General features: G+C 58.8%; 9 protein-coding genes across 9 annotated transcripts; 5 read left to right on the forward strand and 4 right to left on the reverse strand.

Annotated features, from left to right (window-relative positions):
- Window positions 1-184: 184 nt before the first annotated feature.
- Window positions 185-774, reverse strand: PSEUBRA_004379 (uncharacterized protein; the record flags this gene model as incomplete). The annotated part of the gene is made up of 2 exons (XM_059465292.1): window positions 185-670; window positions 751-774. The coding sequence occupies 2 exons, from the start codon at window positions 772-774 to the stop codon at window positions 185-187; spliced, it is 510 nt and encodes a 169-aa protein (XP_059321514.1).
- A 421-nt stretch (window positions 775-1,195) lies between these two features.
- PSEUBRA_004380 (Zinc finger, RING-H2-type) lies at window positions 1,196-3,283 on the forward strand (the record flags this gene model as incomplete). The annotated part of the gene is made up of 1 exon (XM_016437926.1): window positions 1,196-3,283. One exon carries the CDS (start codon window positions 1,196-1,198, stop codon window positions 3,281-3,283), a length of 2,088 nt encoding a protein of 695 aa, XP_016291467.1.
- A 124-nt stretch (window positions 3,284-3,407) lies between these two features.
- Window positions 3,408-7,415, reverse strand: PSEUBRA_004381 (SET domain protein; the record flags this gene model as incomplete). The annotated part of the gene is made up of 1 exon (XM_059465293.1): window positions 3,408-7,415. The coding sequence occupies one exon, from the start codon at window positions 7,413-7,415 to the stop codon at window positions 3,408-3,410; it is 4,008 nt and encodes a 1,335-aa protein (XP_059320549.1).
- Window positions 7,416-9,771: 2,356 nt separating this feature from the next.
- Window positions 9,772-10,902, forward strand: PSEUBRA_004382 (uncharacterized protein; the record flags this gene model as incomplete). Its single annotated transcript, XM_016437936.2, has 1 exon — window positions 9,772-10,902. One exon carries the CDS (start codon window positions 9,772-9,774, stop codon window positions 10,900-10,902), a length of 1,131 nt encoding a protein of 376 aa, XP_016291469.2.
- A 293-nt stretch (window positions 10,903-11,195) lies between these two features.
- On the reverse strand, window positions 11,196-11,745 carry PSEUBRA_004383 (uncharacterized protein; the record flags this gene model as incomplete). Its single annotated transcript, XM_016437949.1, has 2 exons — window positions 11,196-11,269; window positions 11,349-11,745. The coding sequence occupies 2 exons, from the start codon at window positions 11,743-11,745 to the stop codon at window positions 11,196-11,198; spliced, it is 471 nt and encodes a 156-aa protein (XP_016291470.1).
- A 535-nt stretch (window positions 11,746-12,280) lies between these two features.
- Window positions 12,281-13,528, forward strand: PSEUBRA_004384 (ATPase, AAA-type, core; the record flags this gene model as incomplete). The annotated part of the gene is made up of 1 exon (XM_016437930.1): window positions 12,281-13,528. One exon carries the CDS (start codon window positions 12,281-12,283, stop codon window positions 13,526-13,528), a length of 1,248 nt encoding a protein of 415 aa, XP_016291471.1.
- Window positions 13,529-14,695: 1,167 nt separating this feature from the next.
- Window positions 14,696-15,622, forward strand: PSEUBRA_004385 (NAD(P)-binding domain protein; the record flags this gene model as incomplete). The annotated part of the gene is made up of 1 exon (XM_016437934.1): window positions 14,696-15,622. One exon carries the CDS (start codon window positions 14,696-14,698, stop codon window positions 15,620-15,622), a length of 927 nt encoding a protein of 308 aa, XP_016291472.1.
- Window positions 15,623-15,769: 147 nt separating this feature from the next.
- PSEUBRA_004386 (Nucleoside phosphatase GDA1/CD39) lies at window positions 15,770-17,704 on the reverse strand (the record flags this gene model as incomplete). The annotated part of the gene is made up of 1 exon (XM_016437946.1): window positions 15,770-17,704. The coding sequence occupies one exon, from the start codon at window positions 17,702-17,704 to the stop codon at window positions 15,770-15,772; it is 1,935 nt and encodes a 644-aa protein (XP_016291473.1).
- Window positions 17,705-18,339: 635 nt separating this feature from the next.
- On the forward strand, window positions 18,340-21,492 carry PSEUBRA_004387 (Inorganic polyphosphate/ATP-NAD kinase, predicted; the record flags this gene model as incomplete). Its single annotated transcript, XM_059465294.1, has 1 exon — window positions 18,340-21,492. The coding sequence occupies one exon, from the start codon at window positions 18,340-18,342 to the stop codon at window positions 21,490-21,492; it is 3,153 nt and encodes a 1,050-aa protein (XP_059320550.1).
- Between the last annotated feature and the right edge of the window lie 1,132 nt (window positions 21,493-22,624).

Genomic DNA, 22,624 nt, shown 5'->3' on the forward strand with positions numbered 1-22,624 from the left:
TACAACACGCTCTTTTTAATCATGCTCGTTCGATCTGTCGACTCAAAGAAGGCGACCTCGTCCGAGCACACATGTATACCAGGTGATGGGTGACGAACGATCCGATGCTGCATTTCACTGTTCGTGTGGTATATGCTTCGACTGGGTATATGTGTGAGTGTCTGACTCGTGCGCTCCGACTCTCCTATGATCGACTCTTGTGATGGCATAGCGTGCACTCGAACACACGCTTGCTCTTCCCTCGCTGCTTTCCTCTCTTCGCGCCCCTATCCCGCACTAAGCGCTGATTCAGCCCCGGCACGAGCGGCAGAGCACATCGTCCACACCGCCCATTATGCTTATGATAGAAGTCCGGCACCACCCTTTCCTCCCCTTTGCCCTCTACTTCAGGCTCAATGTCTTCGGCCCATAAGCTTCTCCTGTACCGCACAGCTTGCACCTTTTGTGTGGCCCACAGCGAATCGGTCTGCGTCTGGGAGCGTGCGAGGTGGAGGAAGCGGCGCGAATGAGCGGTAGCGAGGTTGGGGAGCGTTGTCGAAGCGAGTCGCGCGAGCTGCTCCTGGTGTTGCGCTTGCAGGGTGTTTGCTTGCGGGATGGTGAGTGACGTTGTGCTGGAGGTAGGTCTCGGTGAGGATGAGGAGGACGATGAGGAGGCTACGTCCTTCTTGAACTGTGATTCGAAGAGATGGCGGATACCGGTCAGACTTGCATCGCTTAGAATTCACTATGGGAGGCTGTGCGCATGTTTACCTTCGTGAGCTTCTTGCTCGACATGCTGCTGGTGTAGGCATCGATGGAAGCGTCGGGAAGAAAGAAGGTACGGTGTGGGGAACAACAAATTTTGGCGAGCTTTTGCGGAACTCGGGGTGGAGCTAGCTGGCTCTCCACACGGGAAATCCGCGCGAGAAGGCAGGCAGGGTGAGCTGGAGCCTCTGAGCACAGGCACATGCATCTGACTCACAGACCAACACTTCCACTCTCCCACCTTCGCTCTCAACTCCTTGCATCATACTTACAAAGATCTCACGGAATCCCATTACGGAGCAGCAAGGTCTACAGTAGCCAACACTGCCGAGGCAAGAGTCTCGCCGCGCCTTGCATGGTGCCTTCTCAACATCGTGCCTAGTCGAAGGCACCCCACCACCCGGCCCCCCACGATCGTCAGCAGCACATCGCTGACCCGTTCGACCTCAGCATGCCGGCGAACAGCTTCATGTCGTGGGTCACCCGCCCGCGCATCTACGCCTACGGCATCATATCCACCCTCGCCGCCCTCTACACCGTCGCCCTCGCTTTCGATGAGCGGAGCAACTTCTACGCCGCCGTCGTCTTCCTCGGTCGCTCCAACGGCTGCCTGCTCGTCCTTCTCAACTTCCTCCTCGTCATAGCGCTCGTTGCAGGTCGCATCCTGCAGCTGCTCTACTTCGGTCAATTGCGACGGAGCGAGGTGGAGCTCGTCTGCGAGCGATCCTGGTACAGCCTCGTCGGCACCTTGCTGGCGGTCTCGATCTTCAGGGATGACTTTAGCGTCTCCTTCGTCATCCTCTTTGGCGTGCTGCTGTTTCTCAAGATCTTTCACTGGTTGTCCGCCGAACGGGTCGCTTCCATCATGCAGTCACCAAGCGTGCCAAGGATCTTTCATGCCCGCATGGTCTCGATCCTCACCACGCTGCTCATCGCTGACCTGCTGCTCGTCGGGTTTTCCCTGCAGATGCTGCTGGTCAAGAAGGTCAAGATTGGGATGATGGTGTTGTTCACCTCGGAATTCATCATCCTCACCGCGCTGTTGGGGAACACAATAGCCCAGTATGCGCTCAATTGCATCGACATGGCCCGGGAAGAACCGTGGGAGGCCAAATCTCTCTACGTCCTCTACGTCGACCTTGCCCACGATATCGTACGTCTTTGCACCCATGGCTACTTCTTCATCCTCCTCACTCGACTCTACGGTATACCACTCTCGCTCATCCACGACCTGTACAGCGCGGGTCGAAGCTGCACCGTCAAGGTCAAAGCGTTGGTGCGGTACCGGCAGGCGGTGCGGAAGATGGAGACCAAGTACCCCAACGCCACCGCAACGGATCTGGCTAGCACAGATGGGACGTGCATCATCTGTCGCGAGGACATGGTGGCTCTGTCCCCCGAAGACGCAGCGGCCCCGGCGGAGGTGACAAATGTCACACCGAAAAAGTTGAGTTGCGGACACATCTTCCATTTCCGTTGTTTACGGTCGTGGTTGGAGCGCCAACAGAGCTGTCCGACGTGCAGGAGGATGATCTTGGATGACGAACCGGAGGTGCCTGCGCCAGTCGCACCCGCAACACCACAGCAGCAGCCAGCAGCACCACTGACAGACGCGGCGACGCCAGCCGAGGGTACGGGTACGAACCCGCAGACCACGGCAGCGGAGGAAGCGTACGACCACCGCCTGCAGGGCTTCCTCTCGCGTCTCCAGTCGGACCTGCGAAAGGTGAGGGAGGAAGGCAATGTCTCCGCTCGTCAGGCGGCATCGAGCAGACGTAGGACGGGGAGTCGTAGTGGACGGTCGACGCCGCGATTGGCGGGTACGAGTGGCTCAAATGGTGGGACGGGTTTGTTCGGATCGTCCAGGTATGGAAGGATCAACGGCAATGGAGCAGGCTTGTCGAGCGGGTTCTTGCCCTCGCAGGCCGGTGGAGAGGAGGTAGGCGCAGGAGGGCTGTGGATGCCGCCGCCGCCATCAACGCTCTACCCCGGCGGGCGGAGATCAGCACCCGTCAACGGCATCGCATCGCAATCGTCACCTCAACCCACCCCGGGCGACGCAGACGCCGACTCAAAGGGCAAAGGCAAAGCGCGCGAGGACGACCCTTCCGACCCGCTCGACCCGAAAGAAGCCATCCGACAAGCCACGCTTCGACGCTTCGGCATCCCCTCCGCTACCACCTCCTCGCCCTCCGCCCCTACCGACACACCGAACAGCGAGGCGATAGGCATGATCCCGCTCTTCGACCCGACGACCATCCCAGACTTTTCAGCGCACCAGGCGAGCCTCCCACACGCGCTGCTCGCCCGCCCTGCTCCGAGTGGAGAGAGGGCAAGCGCGGATCTGTCAGCCGTGCTGGACGCCCAGACGCGCGCAGTGCATCACCAGATCGCACTGCTTACGGGCATCCAGGCGAGAATCGATACGGTCATTGCTGATCTGACCAATGTGTTGGATGGGGTGGATGCGGCTGGGTACGCGAGGTCAACACAGGACGCGACCGCGGGGATGGGTGATACGAACAGCACGTCACATTGAGCAGTCACAGCTTCACTTGCTCACCCAATCACAGCACATCTTCACATCGTTCACGCAGTGTGTTGCCATGACAAAGCAGTTCCTTTGAGTGTGAGGATAAAAATACAGAGATAAAAAGTGTGGTTCAGGAGTCGACGTCCATCGGTGTGCTTTCAGCCTCGGTGACATGCTGCAGGCCAGTCACCGCCTCGTGCTTGCCGTTCTCGACGGCTTGCCCTGCGTGGGTCCGGTGATCTGGCGAAGCTGTTCCAGCAGACCGGGGCGAGTGCGTGCCCGACGGCCCACCCTTGACTTCCTTGGCTCGTTGGGCGGCCAGCTTGACCAGACTGCCCTTGTAAGGGATCTGCCCGGCGGCCATTTCCGGAGCTCTGCGTGCCCGACCCGACGTGCGACGCTGCTGAGGATCCGTCAGATCCGGGGTCAGGCTGATGTCCGGAAGCGCGGTCTTGACCGGTGTTACGGGTTGCGCTGGAGGAGCGGGCACAACGGGCGCATCTCCGGTCGGTGCGACTGATGTCGACGGAGGCGGCAGCCCGTTGGTGGGGAAGGCAACTTCGGGAGCGGGTGCTGTTGCTGGTGCAGGTGCAGGTGCTGGAGCCGGAGCAGGGACCGGAGCCAGGATGGTGGGTGCAAGCGCTGACTCCTTCGACGCTGCGATATTCGACTGAATGACTGCATCGGTTCCAGCCTTGACCTCCTTCACGGTCTGGATCGGCACCAGTGCAGGTGCGTTCTCAATCGGAACCGGCGGGGCTGCAACGACAGGCTGAGGGAGATTCGACTCAGTGGGCATTGCGTCGACTCGCTCTGTCGGTGTCTTGAGTCGACTGATCGGCGCCGCCTGTCCAACGTCAGACGAAGGCGAGGGGCGTGGCAAGTGAGACTTTACGTCTTCCGTCGATCTCTGCGGCGCAACGCTGATGGGACTGCCGTTGGCGCCGGAAGGAGGTCGGCCCAGAGGGCTTCCATTGGGTCCCAAGGGGCGGCTGATCGAAGACTTGCCACTGCCCCATCGCAAATTCTTGCGCATCGGCTGGCCAGGTGAGCCGCGTGGAGGTCCGGCGAGAGGAGAATTGGATCGAGCTGCTGCTGCTGCGAGGTCCGGTCGGATGAGACCAGGAGGGCGGAAGAGAGATGCAGAAGGGAGTAGCGGACCTTTTGAGTCCGAGTCCCCGCCAACATCGACGCCGCCATTCGACTGCAGCACCTTACTGATGGCGGAGAACATGTAGGGCCTGACCGAAGGTCCATCACTCTCTTCCATGTCATCGTCGTCCATGTCGCTATTTTCCTGGCTCGTCTCCTTGGATCCGTCGTCGGAAGCAGCCACGGAGCGGTCCCGTACGATCCGCTCTCGTCCGATGCTGTCGTCCTCGCCGTATCTTGCCGGGCCGCGAGGCTTCTTGACCTCGGGCGTATGGCTTCGACTCGAATCGGACGCCCGTGATCGTTTGGATGGCGCTGGTTGGACGAGCATGGTCTGTGGCTCCCTCTGCGCCTGACGACGATTTCTCGTGCCGCCTACACCGGCTGACCAGAAGAGAGCCAGATTGGATTCCGAAGTGCGCTGGACACCCGAGGTCGCCAAGCCTGGCATGTTGCCCGCTGACGTCTTTTGCGGTGGTTCCGACGCTGATGGCGCCACTTTGGCGGAAGGGGCCGGCGAGGCCGCACTGACGGTCGATGTCGGCGTGAGTCGATCCGGGGACGGTCGTGCCTCCGACTTTGCACGCATCTGCGCAAAGGATGCGTCGGTCATACTCGACGTCTTGCGGTGCTTCGAAGCGACCACGGTCGGATTCGGGCGAGCAACCGTGGATACAGGGGATGGTGCGTCGTCGTCGTCAGAGGCAGTCTCGGCAACGAGACGCCGCTTGAACTTCGGAGCGCCATGCTCGTCTGTGCTCGTCTCGCGGAAGCTGGAGCGTCGCTCTGACGACTTGTGCGTGAGGTCCTGCGAAGAGCGTCGAGCAGCCAGTAAGGTTGGGCCCGAGTTGACAGGCGCCTTTTTGCGTGCGCGGCGATCCCCCTCCACGGCTCCCCAGTATTGCGCCAAAACATCCGTCTTTGCATTCTTTCCCAACATCTTGGGTCCCGGTGGCCCGGGACTCGAGCTGGACGATGATCGATCCTCTTCGCCTTGCTGTTGCGTCCGACCGGCTGCCGACACAGGGCTTGGGCCCTGGTCCTCGTCGTCTTCATCCTCTCCTCCCTTGACGATGTCCCCTGGCTCGGATTCTGGTTCTGGTGTAAGGTCAGACCCGTCTGAGTCGAGGTCGTAGGTGGCTTTCGGCTGGGTCACGACTTTGACGGGCACAGCGGTCGGGCCGGCCTTGCGCGTCGCGGATGGGGCGAGAGCTCGTGCGACGAGCGCCTCTTCTTGCCGCTCTTGCTTGATGTTCTCGGCCTTTGCTGAGCGGGCCGACGGCTTTGCAGAAGAGGTTGCACCTGGCGCTTTGTTCGACTTGCTGCTGGCGGCGGTAGGGGTGGTCTGCGCCTTGGCTGTATCGACCGGCGTTGCAGATTCAGCTCCGGCCTTGCTCGGCCGCGGCTTCTTCTGCGCCTTCGGAGTGACATTGACCTTGGACTCGGTCGGCGTCAAAGATCGTTCCTTACCGTTGCGTGCTGGCGATGCCGTGCTTGCCAGATGGTCGGCGATCATCTCGGAACTCGACTTGCGCTTCACGCCCGCTTTCCTCGCCATAGCGCCTTCCGTCGGCACGCGGCCTGGCCAATCTGCCTTGAAGATTTTGTAGTGGCGCTCACAGCGTGGGCATTCGTCTGGCGTCCACCACTTCTCCGGCGCCCAGAAGGTAGCACCACACGTGAGACAGCGACACTGCGGCCCGGCGCCTTCCGCCCACGGATCTGAGCGATCCTCTGACGGTCCATGCTCCGCCAGTTTGAGATCGGCAAGGTAATCTCGTTTCGCCTTTTTGTCTCTCGCCGCCTCGTCCAACGGCAGTAGCGGCAGCGAGGGCGTCAGGGATGGCGTGGGAGAAGGCGAAGGTAACGATGACGATGGCGCGACTGGTCGACTCGAACGCCGCGATTGACGCCGTCCATTGGCTTCGGTCGAAGCAGCCGCCGTCGAGCCATCTTCCGCTTTGACCTCTGCTGCTCCCTCGGACGATTCGGCGGGCTCCATGGGTGGCGGTATGGACGGATCTGAGAAGGCGCCGGTGCCTCGAGACTCGCAGGTGGCGCACATGCATTCGGAGTTGGCCCATTCAAAGTAGTTCTCGCCGTAGAAGGTGGTGATCTCCTCATTTCGGTGAATGGGTCGAATGACCTTGAAGACCATGGTAGCGCCCATGCGGTAGAACTCGGTGTTTGGGTTGCAATCGTGGTTGACGAACCTCGCAGGTCCCAACAGAAGCTGACTGCAGCCTTTTCTTGCGGATCGGATGACAGAGAAGTCGCGTCCGGGGCCGAGAACACCCTTGTATTCGGTGTCTTTGCGTTTCTCGCGTGTGGACGTGGCTTCTTCACGAAGCGCATCATCCTCGCTCTTTGTGAGATCCTTGAGACCGCCTTTGCAGAAGTTGATGAGCTCCCCGGGCTTGAAGGTTCGCATCGCTAGAACGCTGAGGTCCGCTTTTTCCGAGGCTGCTGGTGCTGCACCGATGCTGGTGGCGGCGCGATCGAGCGACGATCTGCCCTTTACTCGACCCTTGCCTCTTTCCTCGGCTGCCTCTTTTCCTGGCGAAGCCGGCATGTCTTCGATCTTGACGGCCGACGTGGATGCCTCTGCGTCTGCGCCGTGTGCTCTGCCGGCCTTTTCCATCATCACACGTTTGTAGCGCGTGGTGAGAGCGAACTCGACTCCGCTTTCTGGCAGATAGCTTTCGAGATAGCGTCGCGCATGGGCCTGGAAGCTGGCTGTCTGGCGTTGTGTTTTGTTGGTGAGGTATTTTTGGACGATGCCGAGCTTGCTGAGATCCTCGATGGCAGCTGTGATGTCTTTCTCGACGACGACCCGTTTTCGGACGATGAGACTGACGGCATTGCGATCGAAGCGGTGCCCTCTGTAATTTGGGTTCATCTTGTGTGTTGAAATAGCCGGCTCGAACTCGAGGTTGTCGAGCAGGATATCCGAGAGGATGTCATCGTCGGCGGAGAGGTCCTCCATGATTGCAAGCGCAGCGGCAGCCGAGCCACGCCGGGCCGTCGCGCCTGCCGAGGTAGTGAGAGGGCTGCCTCTTCAGCCTAGAGAGCTCTGTGAGACGACGTGAGAGCAGGAGTGGTGAGAACGAGGCGGGCGGGCGTGATTTTGGCAAGGCATGAAGAGCGTAGCGTGGTGTGCGGAATTGGGCGTCGAGATCGCAGTTTGTCCGGCTTGAGGTGATGTCGCTCAGAGCTGCGGAGGTAGATGGAAAGCGGTCCAGCCGTTGCAGCGCCAAATCGTATCGTTCCAGATGACGCAGCGAACTCGAACTCGAAGAAAGAAAGCGAGACTCGAGCACACGAAGGATCGATTTCGTCCGAAGAGCCCCGCGTGTCGGCGATGAGTCCTAGCGTCTCCGGATAGGGGTCGCGAGTCGAGCTTGGCCGTCGTGAGTGAGGTGCGCGCCGAATCGCCTTGATGAATCGTGGACGACGGATGGAAGGGGGAGGTGGACTCTTGCTGTTTGATGGGCGAGTCGATGACGGACCACTATTTACGGGAGGAGCGAAAGGAGCTGCAGGAAGGAAGATGACCGGGACCGATCGCGTTTATAAAGGGCGGTGGAGCAGGGGGCAGCGGCTGATTCAAAGCCGACGAATGGGAAAGTGCGTTGATTGTAGCGCGCTCAGCCAAACGAAGTGGGGGGAAAGGGCGGCAGCTGAGCCAGAGCGAAGATGTGACTGGTACAGCGGAGTATCATCCCAGTCCCTGACCACAGTCACAGTCACAGGCGCGACAGAGAGTCAGAGAGTCCGGATGCAAGTCGATCTGGAATTCCTAAATTTGCACAAGCAAAAAGACTCGGAAAGAGGCGAATCGATTCAGTCGGTCCAGGCGTAGGTAGGCACGACTTGAGACACACGACGCGGCTAGGTCGCTCTACGTACTGCAAGAGTTTCTCAGCCAGGGCTTAGCTGAAGCGGATTCGAGACGGCGAAATTTGGCGCCCGACCCCGCCGTTGGATCCACAGCCCATCCTCTCTGTCCGTGCTCTGCAAGAGCCTTCGGTCGATGTCACGATCATTACTAGAGCTGTGGAGCCTCGTCAAATGAGGAGTCTTGGCGTGAAAGTCCTTCGAGGCTGTGTGTAATAGCTGGAAGAAACCCAGTTGCCATGAACCAGTGAAGACGCCGATCGAAGCCGAAGTAGTGGTCACGCTTGCTCACCTATGACTGCGGCCACGTAGACTCATTTTCTGGCTCAGCACCTCAGCATGGCAGCTACGCCTGTCTTTGCCCTTGAGAACCTTGAGAGAGATCAAATCATCCATCACTATGCTGTCGGAGGTGCCCTCGTCGCATGCACAGTCCGATTCGTTGAGTCCAGCATTGAGGCAAAATGCACCTCTGCGTCACGTTGGACGCCAAATGGTCCGTGCCAGCTCACATGCAAGAAGACCCTGAGATTGCTAATTCCAGGGAGGCAAGATCAGCGAAATGAAGGCCGAAAAAGGGGTCACGAAAGGCTAACTCGATGCAAACAGAAGGTTGATAGACCGTAAATGTACGGCAGAGCATGGCCTGCATTGAGGTCAGCGCCCTTGACACGGCACAGCGTCGAGTGGGATTGTGAACAGCAAACATTCAATCAGACTGTGTCAGAGGCAAGTGCACCGGGTAAGAGAGGAGCCAGACGAGGTCGCTGCTACATTAGGCGTTGACGATCTCATGTGCTTGCTCAGGATGCGGCCGAGCTTGACTATGAGTTCGTTCTGGTGGGTCGCTTGCTTGCGAATCACAGAAGCCAGCCTGAGTTTGTTGGCACAGGGATTGAGAGTACATGCTCGCTCACTCGTGCGGGGTAAGACAACCGACGACATAGAGGAGGCTAGCTTTGCCGGTCACAGGACCGTGCGGCCATGCGTGGGACCCTTATCTGGGCTGGTTTCGCATCTTTCCACCTTTCCACATCCACCGACGTCAACAATTTTCGCCAAATCAAGCTCGCTCACCAACAGGACCCTGAGACAACACTCGCTTTACGTTGCTTTCACCGAACAATCTCCGCACCTCTCCGCTGCACCTGTCAAGCAACATCCTCAACACAACTCGCCTTGGCTTCATCACACGTACCGCTGAACACACCCGCACCAAGCATTCACACGTTTCCACAAGCCGTTTGCAAGTGATCCTGGCGCTTACTTCCCATCCTTCTGCGTCGCTCTTGAGCAATTCGCCGAGAGTCGGAAGCACCGAACAGTTCTTGCCGGGATATCCCACGCTTCCTCGCACGCCTTCGGAACATGCCGCTGGACAAGAGATTCTTCGACCTCAGATCTTCTCTATATAATCCATCACCTCCCTCATTGTTAAGCACTGCATGAACGGACTTCTCCTTCCCACTGGCTCAAAGCAGCCCTTGCGGGGCGACACCGCCCAGCCCATCTCTCCGCCTCCTCAAGGCAAAGCCGAGCCTCACGCCAAGACGGAACCTTTGTCTCCGACAAGCATCGGTTCAGCATCCTATGGCTTCGGAAACATCGCAAGCAGCTCCAAAGCGTCTCTGACTTCCCCAGTATCGCACACGAGCGCTTCTGCAAAAATCAGTCATGGCCGCGCAGGCCTCCGCAGCCCTTCGTCATCGAGAGGTGCAGCAGTTTCGCTCGCCTTCATCCCCAAGACATCCCGCAATTCGAATGCAGTGCAGAAGCCAATACATATGTGTTCCGAATTCGAACTCGAGCAAAGGCTGGACCGCAACGAACGCCTCCTCTCGGCGCTAGAGACGACACAGACCCCTACCAAGGACCGGCTTCGCGCGGAGACGGACGCTATCCGCGATGCGATTCTGTCGATACGTGCGATGCGGGACGTCAACGACGGCGTCTCGTCCGTGCAGCTCGTCGATCCTTCTAAAGAGGCTGAACTCGAATCAGCGTTGCTCGGCTTGTCCGTCGGGGAAGCCTCTGCCCTCGGCACCAGCCCGATGAACGAGGCATTCGGATGGTCCCGTGACACTGTAGCGGTCAAGAAGAAGCTGGCTCAGTCATCCGGTGCCTATCTGCCCGGTCGCAGGGTTCAGGCCATCGGATATGAGCAGTCTCTGGCTATCCAGTCGGCTGCTCTGCAAGCGGAGCGGGACCGGGAGCGAAGGTTCGAGGAGCCGCGCATGAAAGCTGCAGCTGCGCCCCGCGAGAAGCCTTCATTAGGTGTGCCAAGCGGTGCAGCTCACAGGCTCGGGCGCAAGTCCATCTCGTCGTGCTCTGGCTCCATGCGCAAGAACTCTGCCTCTCACTCGGTCTCACCACCCAAGACGATGCGTGCAGGCGGTCCATTTGCTCGCAACGCGGATCAAGGACCAGAGCACGATGCCGCTCTGGAAGGCGGAGATAGTGATCAGGACGACGCTGGTCTATACGACATGCCCGACGAGGAGGAAGAGGAGGATCCGCATCCAGGTCCGCGTCACGAAGACGAAGACTTTGGCTTTGGTCGTTTCGACGATCCCTAGACATGCAAAGACGACTCGACAATGCAAATCGTCTTCTGAACCCCTTTTGCCTCACTGTTACCGCTCTCTTGCACCTCGCCTTACCCACTACAAGCATCTCGCATCCATCGCATCCTGCACAGTATAGTCATCGCACCCTACAGCTAGCACCCTGAGAATAGACACCGTCTTCATATCGATTCCTCAGATATCGTGTTGCGGCCGCTTCTTTGTTTGTAGATGCTGAATGGTGATGATTCCTTGATGATGACATGAGATGCTGAGATGGATCTAATGAAGCTACCAGGGCGTGTTTAGTAGGGACGAGCGGCAGCCTGGCAAGCCTTGAGCTGTTCGAGGTAGTACGAGCACGAGTTCATGTCGTTGGCTGTTGTTCACGCGATCAAAAAGAGACTGTCAGCATTCCGTCTTGCACATCAACCCTTCCGTGTGGAGGCTGCACTTACTGCTCTCGAGGCACTTGATGAAGTCCTTGCTCTGAGCCTCGCAGCTCATGCCAACGCCTTGCTGCTGGCCCTGGTAGGCGCCCTGCTGGTACGCCTGGGGCTCGGCCTGCTGCGCCTGCTCGGCCGGGGCGGATCCACCACCGAAGAGCATGTTGGACAGACCGTGACCCATTGTGGAGCCAACAGCGACACCGGCGGCGGTGGAAGCCATCTGACCGAAGAGACCGGGGCCACGCGACTGCTGCTGGGCCATGGCGGGCGGCTGCTGCGAGTAGGCCTGAGGATGTTGTTGGTGCTGCTGGGGTGGCGCAGCCATGGTGTGTGCACCACGGTTACCCGAAGGTGCCGAGCGCGAAGGTGCAGGGCGCGAGCCGCCAGATCGACTTGAACGAGGCATGATGTTGTTATGCTAGAAAGGGATTGTGGTGGAGGAAGGGAGGGTGATGAAGGCCGCGATTGAGTGGCTATTAGACACGGAGCCTTCTCGAAAGAGGCTCAGCCGGGTGAAAACGTGCCGTCCAGTTGGACTGAGCCACAGCCTGCCAGGACCCTTTTGAGTAAGCTCCGTGTCGAGAAAACCCGATTCAAGCGATTCAGATGTTTAAAGGCTAGCGCGCCTCGATCACACAGCTCAGCGGCGGCAGCTGTCGCGCTGTTAGGCCTCGCAAGAGTGTTGCTCCACTTGCGCGTCTCGGATCACTTTCGACGCCTTCGCTGATGCCACACTCTTTCCGACTACCTCTCACCACATTCGTCCCCTCACCTCGACCTTGAATTCACATCATCGAGCTCGTATCGTTCTACACGCCGCACCTGTCGCGCCTAAAGTCACCATCGGGATTCAGCTCGTCTTTCTGCCAACTCAAAACCGTCTCGCATACCCCAGCTCGAACACACTGTAGCAGGTATCGCGACACCACATAAGCATCAACATGGAGGAGATTGGCATTTCTGCGCTGAAGCGCACCGAGCCCACGCTCGAGGACGCCGCCGCTGAAAAAGCTGCCATTCATCAGGAGATGGCGGCGGAGGAAGACACATATCTGCGATTCAAGAAGCTGCAACAGCACCTCGAGTTTCTCAACACCATGGAAGAGTACGTCAAGGATGAACAGCGCAACTTGAAACGCGAGCTCGTAAGAGCACAGGAGGAGGTCAAGCGGATCCAGTCCGTACCTCTCGTCATTGGCCAGTTCCTCGAGCCCATCGACCAACACACCGGCATCGTCGGCTCCACAACTGGGTCCAACTACGTCGTGCGCATCCTCTCCACAATCGATCGCGAGCTGCTCAAGGCGAGCTCAAGTGTCGCGTTGCACCGCCACTCCAACGCTCTTGTCGACGTTTTGCCACCAGAGGCCGACTCTTCGATCGCGATGCTGGGACAGGACGAGAAGCCGACAGAGACCTACCAAGATATCGGTGGTATGGACATTCAGAAGCAGGAGATCCGAGAAGCTGTCGAGTTGCCGCTGGTGCAGTTCGACTTGTACCGCCAGATTGGTATCGACCCACCGCGCGGTGTATTGCTCTACGGTCCACCAGGGACGGGTAAGACGATGTTGGTCAAAGCCGTCGCCAACGCCACCACCGCCAGCTTCATCCGCGTTGTCGGCTCCGAGTTCGTGCAGAAGTACCTCGGTGAAGGACCAAGAATGGTCCGCGATGTTTTCCGACTGGCACGCGAGAACGCCCCCGCCATCATCTTCATCGACGAGATCGACGCCATTGCCACGAAGCGTTTCGACGCGCAGACGGGTGCGGATCGCGAGGTGCAACGTATCCTGCTCGAGCTGCTCAACCAGATGGACGGTTTCGACCAGGGTAGCAATGTCAAGGTCATCATGGCCACCAACCGAGCCGATACGCTCGACCCCGCGCTGCTCCGCCCAGGTCGTCTCGACCGAAAGATCGAGTTCCCCACGCCATCACGTCGAGAGAAGCGCCTCATCTTCCAGACCATCTGCGGCAAGATGAACCTCAGCCCAGAGGTCGATTTGGAAGACTACGTCGGACGACCCGACAAGCTGTCCAGCGCCGAGATTGCAAGCATCTGCCAGGCGGCAGGTTTGCAGGCGGTGCGAAAGAACAGATACGTCATCATGCCAGAGGACTTTGAGGAGGCGTGGAAGCAGATTGTCAAGAAGCCGGACGATTCTAAGATGGAGTTCTACCAGTAGGCGCCTGTCAACGGCCCTTTGTATCTGCAATACACCTTCGTCATCCGCTGCACATCACCGTCTGAGTCGCCTGTGGTCTGACTGCAATGTGCTGCTGACCCATCTTGAGCGTAGCGCAAAGGTGGCAGCTTTTACTGTTCCTGAGACGCCGCATCGTCGACAAGGTGGCCCGGAGACTTTGTAGCAGCGAGTATAGGCCACTGAGAAGCGAGTTCATCATCTGATTGGACCACGCTCGTAAAAAGGCACGCGCTGGAAGCAGCATTTTTGGTTTTCTTCTCGAAAGTCTTGCCTTCCTTCACAACCACATCCAACGCTGCTGCAGCCAGCGTGCGAACATACAACGTCACCCAAACAATTGGAGCGCTCCATGGTGCCTCTCTGAAGCTGTGATAGGAACCCACTGCGCTCGCCTCGACTTCGCAGCACGACCTTGCCGCTGCTTTGAAGGTGCTCCGCCTTGCTCGCAATCCCAGCGTCCCGACCCCAGCTCTCTCGCCCTCGTACGCCCTTCTCTCAATCCCGCACCCCTATCGTCCCTCATCCGCCATCCTTTGAGACCACACCCACACCCTTCCTCCTTCCCTCTCTCCCAGCGCACTTTATTATTTAATCGTCTTCAGCGTCATCTCCAGGCTGGACGGTTTACGGAAAGGTGCCAGAAGAATACCCTACCTCCCCACGCCGAGCGACTCGAAAGAGATGTCCGGCGTGACGGCGCAGGGCGAATCCCATGCTTACTCACGGCGTAGGCCTGTTTGGTGGCCTACACTGTCCAAGCACCGAGTCAATCACTTTCACTTTCACTCTGGGTACACTTTTCTTCGTTCTTCTGGCTGTCTTGATTCTGAAACGCCTTGCAATGCATGCTATTGCCCGGAAAAGGTCTTACTGCTGTGCGGTGTGGTATGTTCTGAGCTGCGCGAACAATTGCGAGAGAGACGCCGGGGCGAATGGACAGCGAGGAGGTGGAAGGAGATCTTGGCAAGAAGCTGAAGTTGCGAAGAAGGGTTCTTCGAATCGGGAGATTTTATCTGAGGCGAGTCATTCGCAATCTCATGCAGGAAGATCTCCAGCCTTTCATGCTGCAGCCGCGATCTTTCGCACCGGCTACCTCCATCCCTCTCGTCGCTTCAACATTCTCCACTGTCTCTTCGCCGTACAACAATGCCAGCATATACACTCGCAGTGATCGGCTGCGGCACGATGGGCGTAGCCATCCTGTCTGGCGTGCTCGATTCGCAGCGCTCGCTCCAACAAGCCGCCGCTGCCTCTATGGCCTCCTCCGTCTCCTCCCTGCCTGACTCCTCTGCGGGAGACGACCTGACCGAGCTGCCCACACGCTACATCGCCACGGTCAACCGGGTCGAATCTGTGCGTCGGTTGAAAAAGACCTTCTCCGCCTACCCCGATATCGCCATCACCTCGGGCCAGAACGTGGCCGCTGCCAAGGACGCCGACGTCGTTCTGCTCGGATGCAAGCCTCAGATGGTGCAAGACATCCTTGCCGAGCCGGGGATGAAGGAGGCGCTGGATGGTAAGATGGTCATCTCCATCTGTGCTGGTTTGCGGATCGATCAGATCGTAGCTTGGGTGACGGACAAGACAAAGGTGGTGCGAGCTATGCCCAATACGCCATGCAAGATCCGAGAGGGAATGACGATCCTCACACCCCTGCCATCGAGCCTGCCAACCGCAGAGGTGGACCGCAACATCCTGTTGAGCATCTTCAGCGCCGTTGGCCGATGCAGGTTTTTGGACGAGAAGCATTTTGATGCCTGCACCGCGCTCGCTGGCAGTGGCCCCGCATTCGCCTGTGTCTTTCTGGAAGCCATGGCCGACGGAGGAGTGATGATGGGCCTGCCGAGACAGGAAGCGTTGGAATTGGCAGCTCAAACCATGCAGGGCGCTGCGAGGATGGTCATGCAGTCCGGAATGCACCCCGCCGCCATCAAGGATAGCGTTACTACGCCGGGTGGTTGTACGATTGCAGGACTGTTGAATTTGGAAGATGGCAAAGTGAGGAGTACGGTTGCGAGGACCATCCAGGCTGCCGCGGAGCACGCAAGTGGCTTGGGCCAGAACAAGAAGTAGATCCGATAGAGAGGACAATTCAAAAGCCGTCCAAACATCTCACTGGCGGGACTTGCGAGATTTCGAGGCTGAACGATACGAAGACATTGCAAGTTGCTACTGTGACGCTCTATGTACACAACCGAAGAAGGAGCGTTCCGGGACACTCTATGGCTTGCACAGCAGCCCATCATCTAGGACCGAAAGCTGGGCGCCCAAGCACCAACCCAGCTCGGTGCCGCCCAGCTTCTTAGCCACGCTCACCTCGCGCTCGCCGCTCAGCTCGTACCCCAAACTCAACAGGCCGTGCATAAAGCTGAGATCCAAACACGTCTCTGGGCGATCCTCCAACTCTGCGATCGCCTTGGCATCAAACTTCTGCGTGTCCTTCTTGCTGTACGCGCAGGCGCGCTGGGCCAGCGCCTCGAGGTCCGAGATCTTGAACTGCGGGCCGAGACCCAACGGCGTCAGCCGATCGTAGAAGTACGAGAGCGCGATGATGGGTGCGGTCTTGAAGGTCTCCATGAGACTGGGCTGGTAGACACCCGCAAAGGAGCAGGGAGCAGACTTGCAAACCGCATCTTTGTTCATCATGACCTCGACGAGGCGGCGACAGGCGGTGAAGCCTCCGGTGGTGCCGACCATGGTGACGTTGGCCTGGGTGTTCTGCCCCGGCTGCGAGATGAGCACGTCCTTGGTGCGACCGTTGGCGAAGCAGGGGGAGGGGATTTGGGGCTTCCCGGCGTCAGTTGCGTTGGAAGCACCCCACTTGGAGCCGGTCGTGTTCTTGTGCGCCGATCCAGTGAGGACCGCGCCCGGGTGCGCAAGGCTGTACGTGAACGCGGCAATCGAGTTGATCGACATGCGCGCCTGCATCAGACCGTACCCGAGATACGAGTTCTGGTAGAGCGTGTAAGGCTGAGCACCAAAGGCGTCGAGCTTGTAGACATGCTCGCCGGGTTGCATGCCTTGCACCGCGGAGGCGAACTTGGGCTCAAAGACGATCTGCGTCGAGCCGCCACCCAGGTCCATCACAGCAGCCGTCTCGAGCGTTTTGCCAGCGGACGAGCCGATGCGGTTCAGCAGGTAGTTGACCGTGATCCATGCAAAGACACCTTCGTCCTTGCCCTCCATGATCTCGACTCCCTTGGACGCCTTGGTGCCATCGACGTTCTTGCCGTCCGCGATGGGGAAGGGGTACTCCTTCTCAAGCATGGTGCGAACGGCTTTGATGACGTCGTTCGCCTGCTGGCCGGGGAGGAGACGAAGACCGGCGGTGGCTTTGACGGCCACAGGTGCGCACTTCTGCAGGCTCTTGGGAACGCGGGCGAGGGCCGACTTGAGAAGTGGCCTCAGCGAGTCAGCGGCGCCAGCTGGGTTTGTGCCGTAGTTGCTCAGACCGCCCTGAAGCATCTCAAAGTACTCGTCCTCGAGTTCGGGCGCTTCGGCGCAGTAGTTGAAGCGGTAGACGTGGATACGGCTTCCCGTGCTGCCGGCATCAATCATGAGTGCGTACTGCACGAGAGGTCGAGGGTTGCCGTTGCGGTCGCGGGCCGTGGTGGAATCGCAGCGAGTCGTCTTGGTGGGATCGGCATGCAATTTCGGCTTTTCGCGCACCGTGTCGGAGCTGGTGCCCGTGACAGGCGCTGGTGCTGGTGTCGAAGGGTCTGCTGGAGCGGTCAGTGCGGTGCCGCCGCTGGCGTCGTCGAGGTCTGCATCGCCAGTGATGACTTCCTCTGGCTTCGCCTTCCATGGTGCGTGGTTCTGATATGCGTCTTCGAGGTGGCCTGCCGTGTCGTTGACGTAGCCTACGACAGCCTCCCTCGAGTCTTTCCTGCCAAAGAGCATGACAAGGCCTACAAGGCCGAGAAGGATGAGGGCGAGTCGCTTGGAGCCTATTGGCATCCTCCTTCTTGACCTCATCTTGCCAGCGTTAACTTCGATGTCCGTCGACAAGGGTGGGTATCCGGCGTGATCGTCCGCGTCCCTAGCGAGGCCGTTGTTCGCAGAGAGGAAGACACCGGTTTCGGAGTTTTCTACGTCGACCGAAAGACGAGAGTGGTTCTTGTCTCGGTAGTGCTTTTCGAGTGCCGAATATGACATGGAAGGCCGGTTCGAAGGGATGGTGGGACGAGGATGACCAAAGGATTTGCGGAGCGTTCACCTGAGGGAGAGGACGGAGGGATGGTGGTGGTGTCTAGGAAGCCCTGTCAAGCGGCCAGGTGCCAAGCTGTAGGTCAAGGGGAAGGGAAACGAGACCTTGACCTTTTCCAGCAACGGGACCCTTTCTTGAGGTACAGCTGACAGCGCACAAGGATGGTGTGCTTCCCGCTCGGTGATGATCGTCGGTCGGGAAAGTTTCATGTTTCAGAGTCGCGAGCATGCGGGTTCCTTCCCGTGTCCGCGATAGCATTAAAATTGTAGGGTATGTTTGACCGTAAGAAGAGACAGTTGATGGACCGTTTGTTAGATTGGTGGGCGTGCAGTTTCGGCTGGAACGTGCATTTTCCGGTGGGACGGCATCATCAGCGGCCTTTTCTTTTTGGGCCAGGGAATTTCAGAAACCGGGGATGATGACTGAAGTGCACAGGTGTCGGGCCGACTGATCAGGTCCATAGCTCCTACTCATCATCATCCTGTAGAACGGCCGCAGCAACGCTCTGGCTGGGCTGACAACTGCCGTCGGCCAGCCCTACCTAGTATCTCACAGAGCTGACACAGCAGCTTGGAACCCCGCCATGTCAGGCCCTACGAAAGCATCGGAGCACCCGATCCGCACTGCGTCGGAAGCTGAGCAATCCAATCACACGACTCAGCCGACGCTCTTGAATCCAGGAATGGCAACCAACCCCACGTCCGGACTCACCATGCTTGCCCCGCCTAGACCTTGCAGCTCCAGAGTTTCTTCCAGCTCCTTCCAGGACACCACCGACTCAGCCGCTTCCAGCATGACCAGCCAGAACGATGATCCCGCCGAGCCCATCAATCAGACACACGCCAAAGTGCATGACATGTCCTCCTTGCCGCATGCTCGCAATTCGGACCAGGCCTCCAACTCGCTCAGCTCACCGTGCTTCGTTCACTCCTATCTCGATCGTGGTGTCGCGCTTGGAGAGAGTCTCAAGAAGCAGCGTCGTCAGCTCGGCCGACAGCGGGCGCGTCGATCCAGGAACTCTCGACAGTCGCAAAGCGATGTTGCCTCTGCCGATGATGATGCTTCTCCTCGGCCTCAGCGTTCGCGATCCCAGCCTCTGCTCGAAGACAACCAAGGAGCTGCCTTCTCGGGCCCCTCTGCTTCGAGCTCAATACCGTCCAATGCATCGCAGACTTCAACAGGAGAGCAAGATCCGTCGAGCTCAGACGCGGCATCAACAAGTGCGAGGCGGAGCACAGAGCGAGCCTCCGCTCGAGTCCGTATCCGCACCAGCTCAGATGACGATGAAGATGGCGACGACGATGATGATGACAGAGACGCCGACAACACTGCCCACCAGCCGCTCTCCGATCAGGACTCATCCTACGGCTCCTCTTACTCCTACTCGACCGACGAGGAGGACTCGGACAAGGTGCGCTCCCTCACGCGGCAGCTCGCAGAGACGGCGGTGGGTGTGCGAGAGATGAGCAAGCAGCTCGGTCGCGCCAGGGTCAAGTCGACCATTCAATCCGTCATGATCATCACCAAGGCAAGAGACAATCATCTCATCAAGTTGACACGCGAGCTTGCCATCTGGCTCATGACGACGCCTCGCAATGGCAAGGATACAGGTCTCATTGTCTATGTCGATTCGCAGCTTCGCCAATCCAAGCGGTTCGACGCAGAAGGCATCCGTAAAGAATATCCGCACCTCTTCGACTCGAGGCCGCCCAAGCGCACGCCCAGCCTGTCCTCTTCCTTCTCCTCTTCCGCCGCATCCGCTCCCGACAACAATGGTGGCTTCAACCGAGGCGAGGGCGGCAACCAGTTGCGCTTCTGGAACTCCGACATGTGCTCGCGCTCGCCCCATCTGTTCGACTTTGTCGTCACTTTAGGTGGTGATGGCACCGTGCTCTTCTGCTCCTGGCTCTTCCAACGCATCGTTCCGCCAGTGATGCCCTTCGCACTTGGCTCGCTCGGCTTCTTGACCAACTTCGATTTCAAGGCGTATAGGGATGTGATGAAGTCAGCGCTCGACGACGGCATCCGCGTCAATTTGCGGATGCGATTCACTGCGACCGTCTACCGTGCCACCTTGCCCTCTTCCAGCTCGGCGGATCGTCATCGCCGCCAAGCCATTAAGTCGGGAAAGACAGGCGAGATCATCCTCAACTCGGTCAAAAATTGCGGCTGGGATGCCATCGAATCTCAGAACCCTGATTCGACTCATCGTCCGCGCTCGGAGCTGCGTCCAGACGATGAGGTAGAGCTGCCATCGATGGACAAGAAGTCGACCAGGAAATCCAAAGGCGGCAAGAAGTGCCGTGACAAAGAGATCATGTGCTTCAGCACACGGCCCGTTGAGACGTTCGAGGTGTTGAACGACCTTGTGGTGGATCGAGGTCCGAGTCCGTACGTCAGCTTGCTCGAGGTGTTCGGAGACGAGCACCACATGACAACGGCGCAAGCAGATGGACTCTGCATTTCCACTCCGACTGGCTCGACCGCCTATTCGCTCTCGGCAGGCGGCAGTCTGGTGCACCCCGAGATCCCGGCCATCCTCATCACGCCGATCTGCCCCCACACGCTCTCGTTCCGACCCATGCTCCTGCCCGACAGCATGGAGCTGCGTATCGCCGTGCCTTACAACTCGAGAAGCACTGCATGGGCCAGTTTCGACGGACGCGGTCGAGTCGAGCTGAAGCAAGGCGACCATATCAAGGTGACGGCGAGTCGCTACCCTTTCCCTACCGTGTGCGCAGAGAACCAGTCGACTGATTGGTTCTCAAGCATCTCGCGCACGCTCAAGTGGAACGAGCGTCAGAGGCAAAAATCGTTCGTGGTCGTCGAGGAAGGTGCGGAGGGTGATTCGAGCAACGGTGGTGGAAAAGACAAGGATGCATCGTCCACGGCCTCGCCCAGCAAAATGTTCGCCAAGCACAGTCGAAACGGAGACGACGAGAGCAGCAGCGAAGACGATGACGACAGTGACGAGGAGGATGAAGGCCGCAAAGGTCAAGGAGACGATGATGAGGACGGGGAGAAGTTCGACATTGATGACACCAGCACAACGGTCACTCGCAGCAACAGTCCCAACTCGCATGGGGATGGCCACGCTCACGCGCGCAGGCGATCGGGACAGAACACGCCTCGGCATGCCAATGGGTTTCCACGACGCAGCAGTGGTCCCCCTTCGCTGCTGAGCTCGTCTCTGCCTCGCTTGACGTCGATCACGAGCGCATTTGCCCCGAAATCGAGCGAGAGTCAGACGAATGCGAACGCATCGACCCCAGATTCGTTGCTCAATAGTCCGGATCGGTTCGGCTTGCAAGGCCCTCCCATGCCCCCGAGAGCCATCAGCGAGCGCCACCTGCTGAGCGCCGATTTTCGTCTTGACGGAGGCAAGGCCGTTCCGTCTTCTTCCAAGGACCCGAACTCGACGCCGTCCTCCGCTGCTCCGAAATCGCCTACTGCTGTCGAGGCAGGACCAGCCTCGACGTCTCGAGGTGCTCGTACATTCGAGAGCGGACGCAGCAGAAGCACGCAGTCCAAGCCGATGACACCCTCTTCGGCCATGGCTCGGGACAAGACCCCTCAGGGCGTTCGCGAGAGCTCCAGACAGGACAGTTCTGGGACTAAGTCGGATCCCAGGTCAGAACGATTCGATCGAACAGGAAGCAGCACCGGCGGAACAGCATTAGTTGTGTATGGAGAAGACGAGAGCGATTCCGACTCGACGACCGGAGCCGGTCACTGATGACGACGACGATCTAGAATGTAACACTGACATCTCGCGCCAATACATCCCACGTGCCTGCCCCCTAAGAGCTCGAAAGCGACTTCCAAGACAGCCCTGTGACCGCCTCGGATGTCGAGGCGATTCGCGGCTGGATAGAAATTTAGGATCACGAATCAAAGGCCGCAGCTGCAGCACAGCTGGGTGACAGCTCGGCTGCGACACAGGGATGCGCGCAAGAGAAATGCGCCAACACGCCCGGCAGGCGAAGCCGCGGTGTAAGGCGAAGCGACAGCAAAATTTACCCACGCTACGGGCAAGGCTGCAGGCTCGCTACTGCAGCAGACGGACTGCGAGGCAGATCAAACAGAACAGATTGTGTGCCTCTGCTAGCACAGCTCATGTGGCGAATTCAACTTGTCGCTTGGACCCTGAAGTTGGTCGGTCGGTCTTTATTCGAGCTGCGCTGGCGGGGTCTCTGGTCGGAATTGACCCTCCGCACCATGTGCATACCCGCCGTGCAAGGGCGGGAGAGAATCCGAACTCATAACAGCGTGCTCCGGTGTCTTGTTGGCGTATCATCCGTGGTGCAACCTCAAACTTGATACGACGCTCGTCTCGCGGATGAAGGAGATCTTTGTGCCAAGCCGCTGTCTCAAGGCCTCGGCGGGGCTGACGGAATCGGATCGAAAAGGCAATGGAGCTCGAATGCCGCGACCGCTAAGCCACCAAATCGCGGCCGTGATCTACTGTGGAGATGCGGGCTGCTATCGGCCTGCCAGTCACCGGGGTGCAAAGAATCCCTGGCCCGGCCGCATCTCACGGTTCACAAGGTACAATTCGACCCGATTGACACTACAGCTCAAACGATCCTCGTCCGTGAGCCTCATTGCGTCGTTCTCGGCAACGGAGATCATTCAGCTTCTGGGTGAAGGTCAGAAGTGAGCGGTCTATCGGTGCTGTGGCATAAGTGCCGCTTTCCGAACACGAATCCAGCTCCTCTTTCTCTCTCGAGCGATAAAAGGGCAAACTGGAGGATCGCCCATGAGAGCTGCCATTTTGCCCATCATGTCTCAGATTGATTCTGTTGGTGCACGCTATCCAAGCTCCGCAAGACCACGCTCTTTTTTGTTTCCCAAGGGTTGGAGCTCCG

The sequence above is a fragment of the Kalmanozyma brasiliensis genome (assembly GCF_000497045.1).
Source record: "Kalmanozyma brasiliensis GHG001 unplaced genomic scaffold PSEUBRA_SCAF3, whole genome shotgun sequence".
NCBI lineage: Eukaryota > Fungi > Basidiomycota > Ustilaginomycetes > Ustilaginales > Kalmanozyma > Kalmanozyma brasiliensis.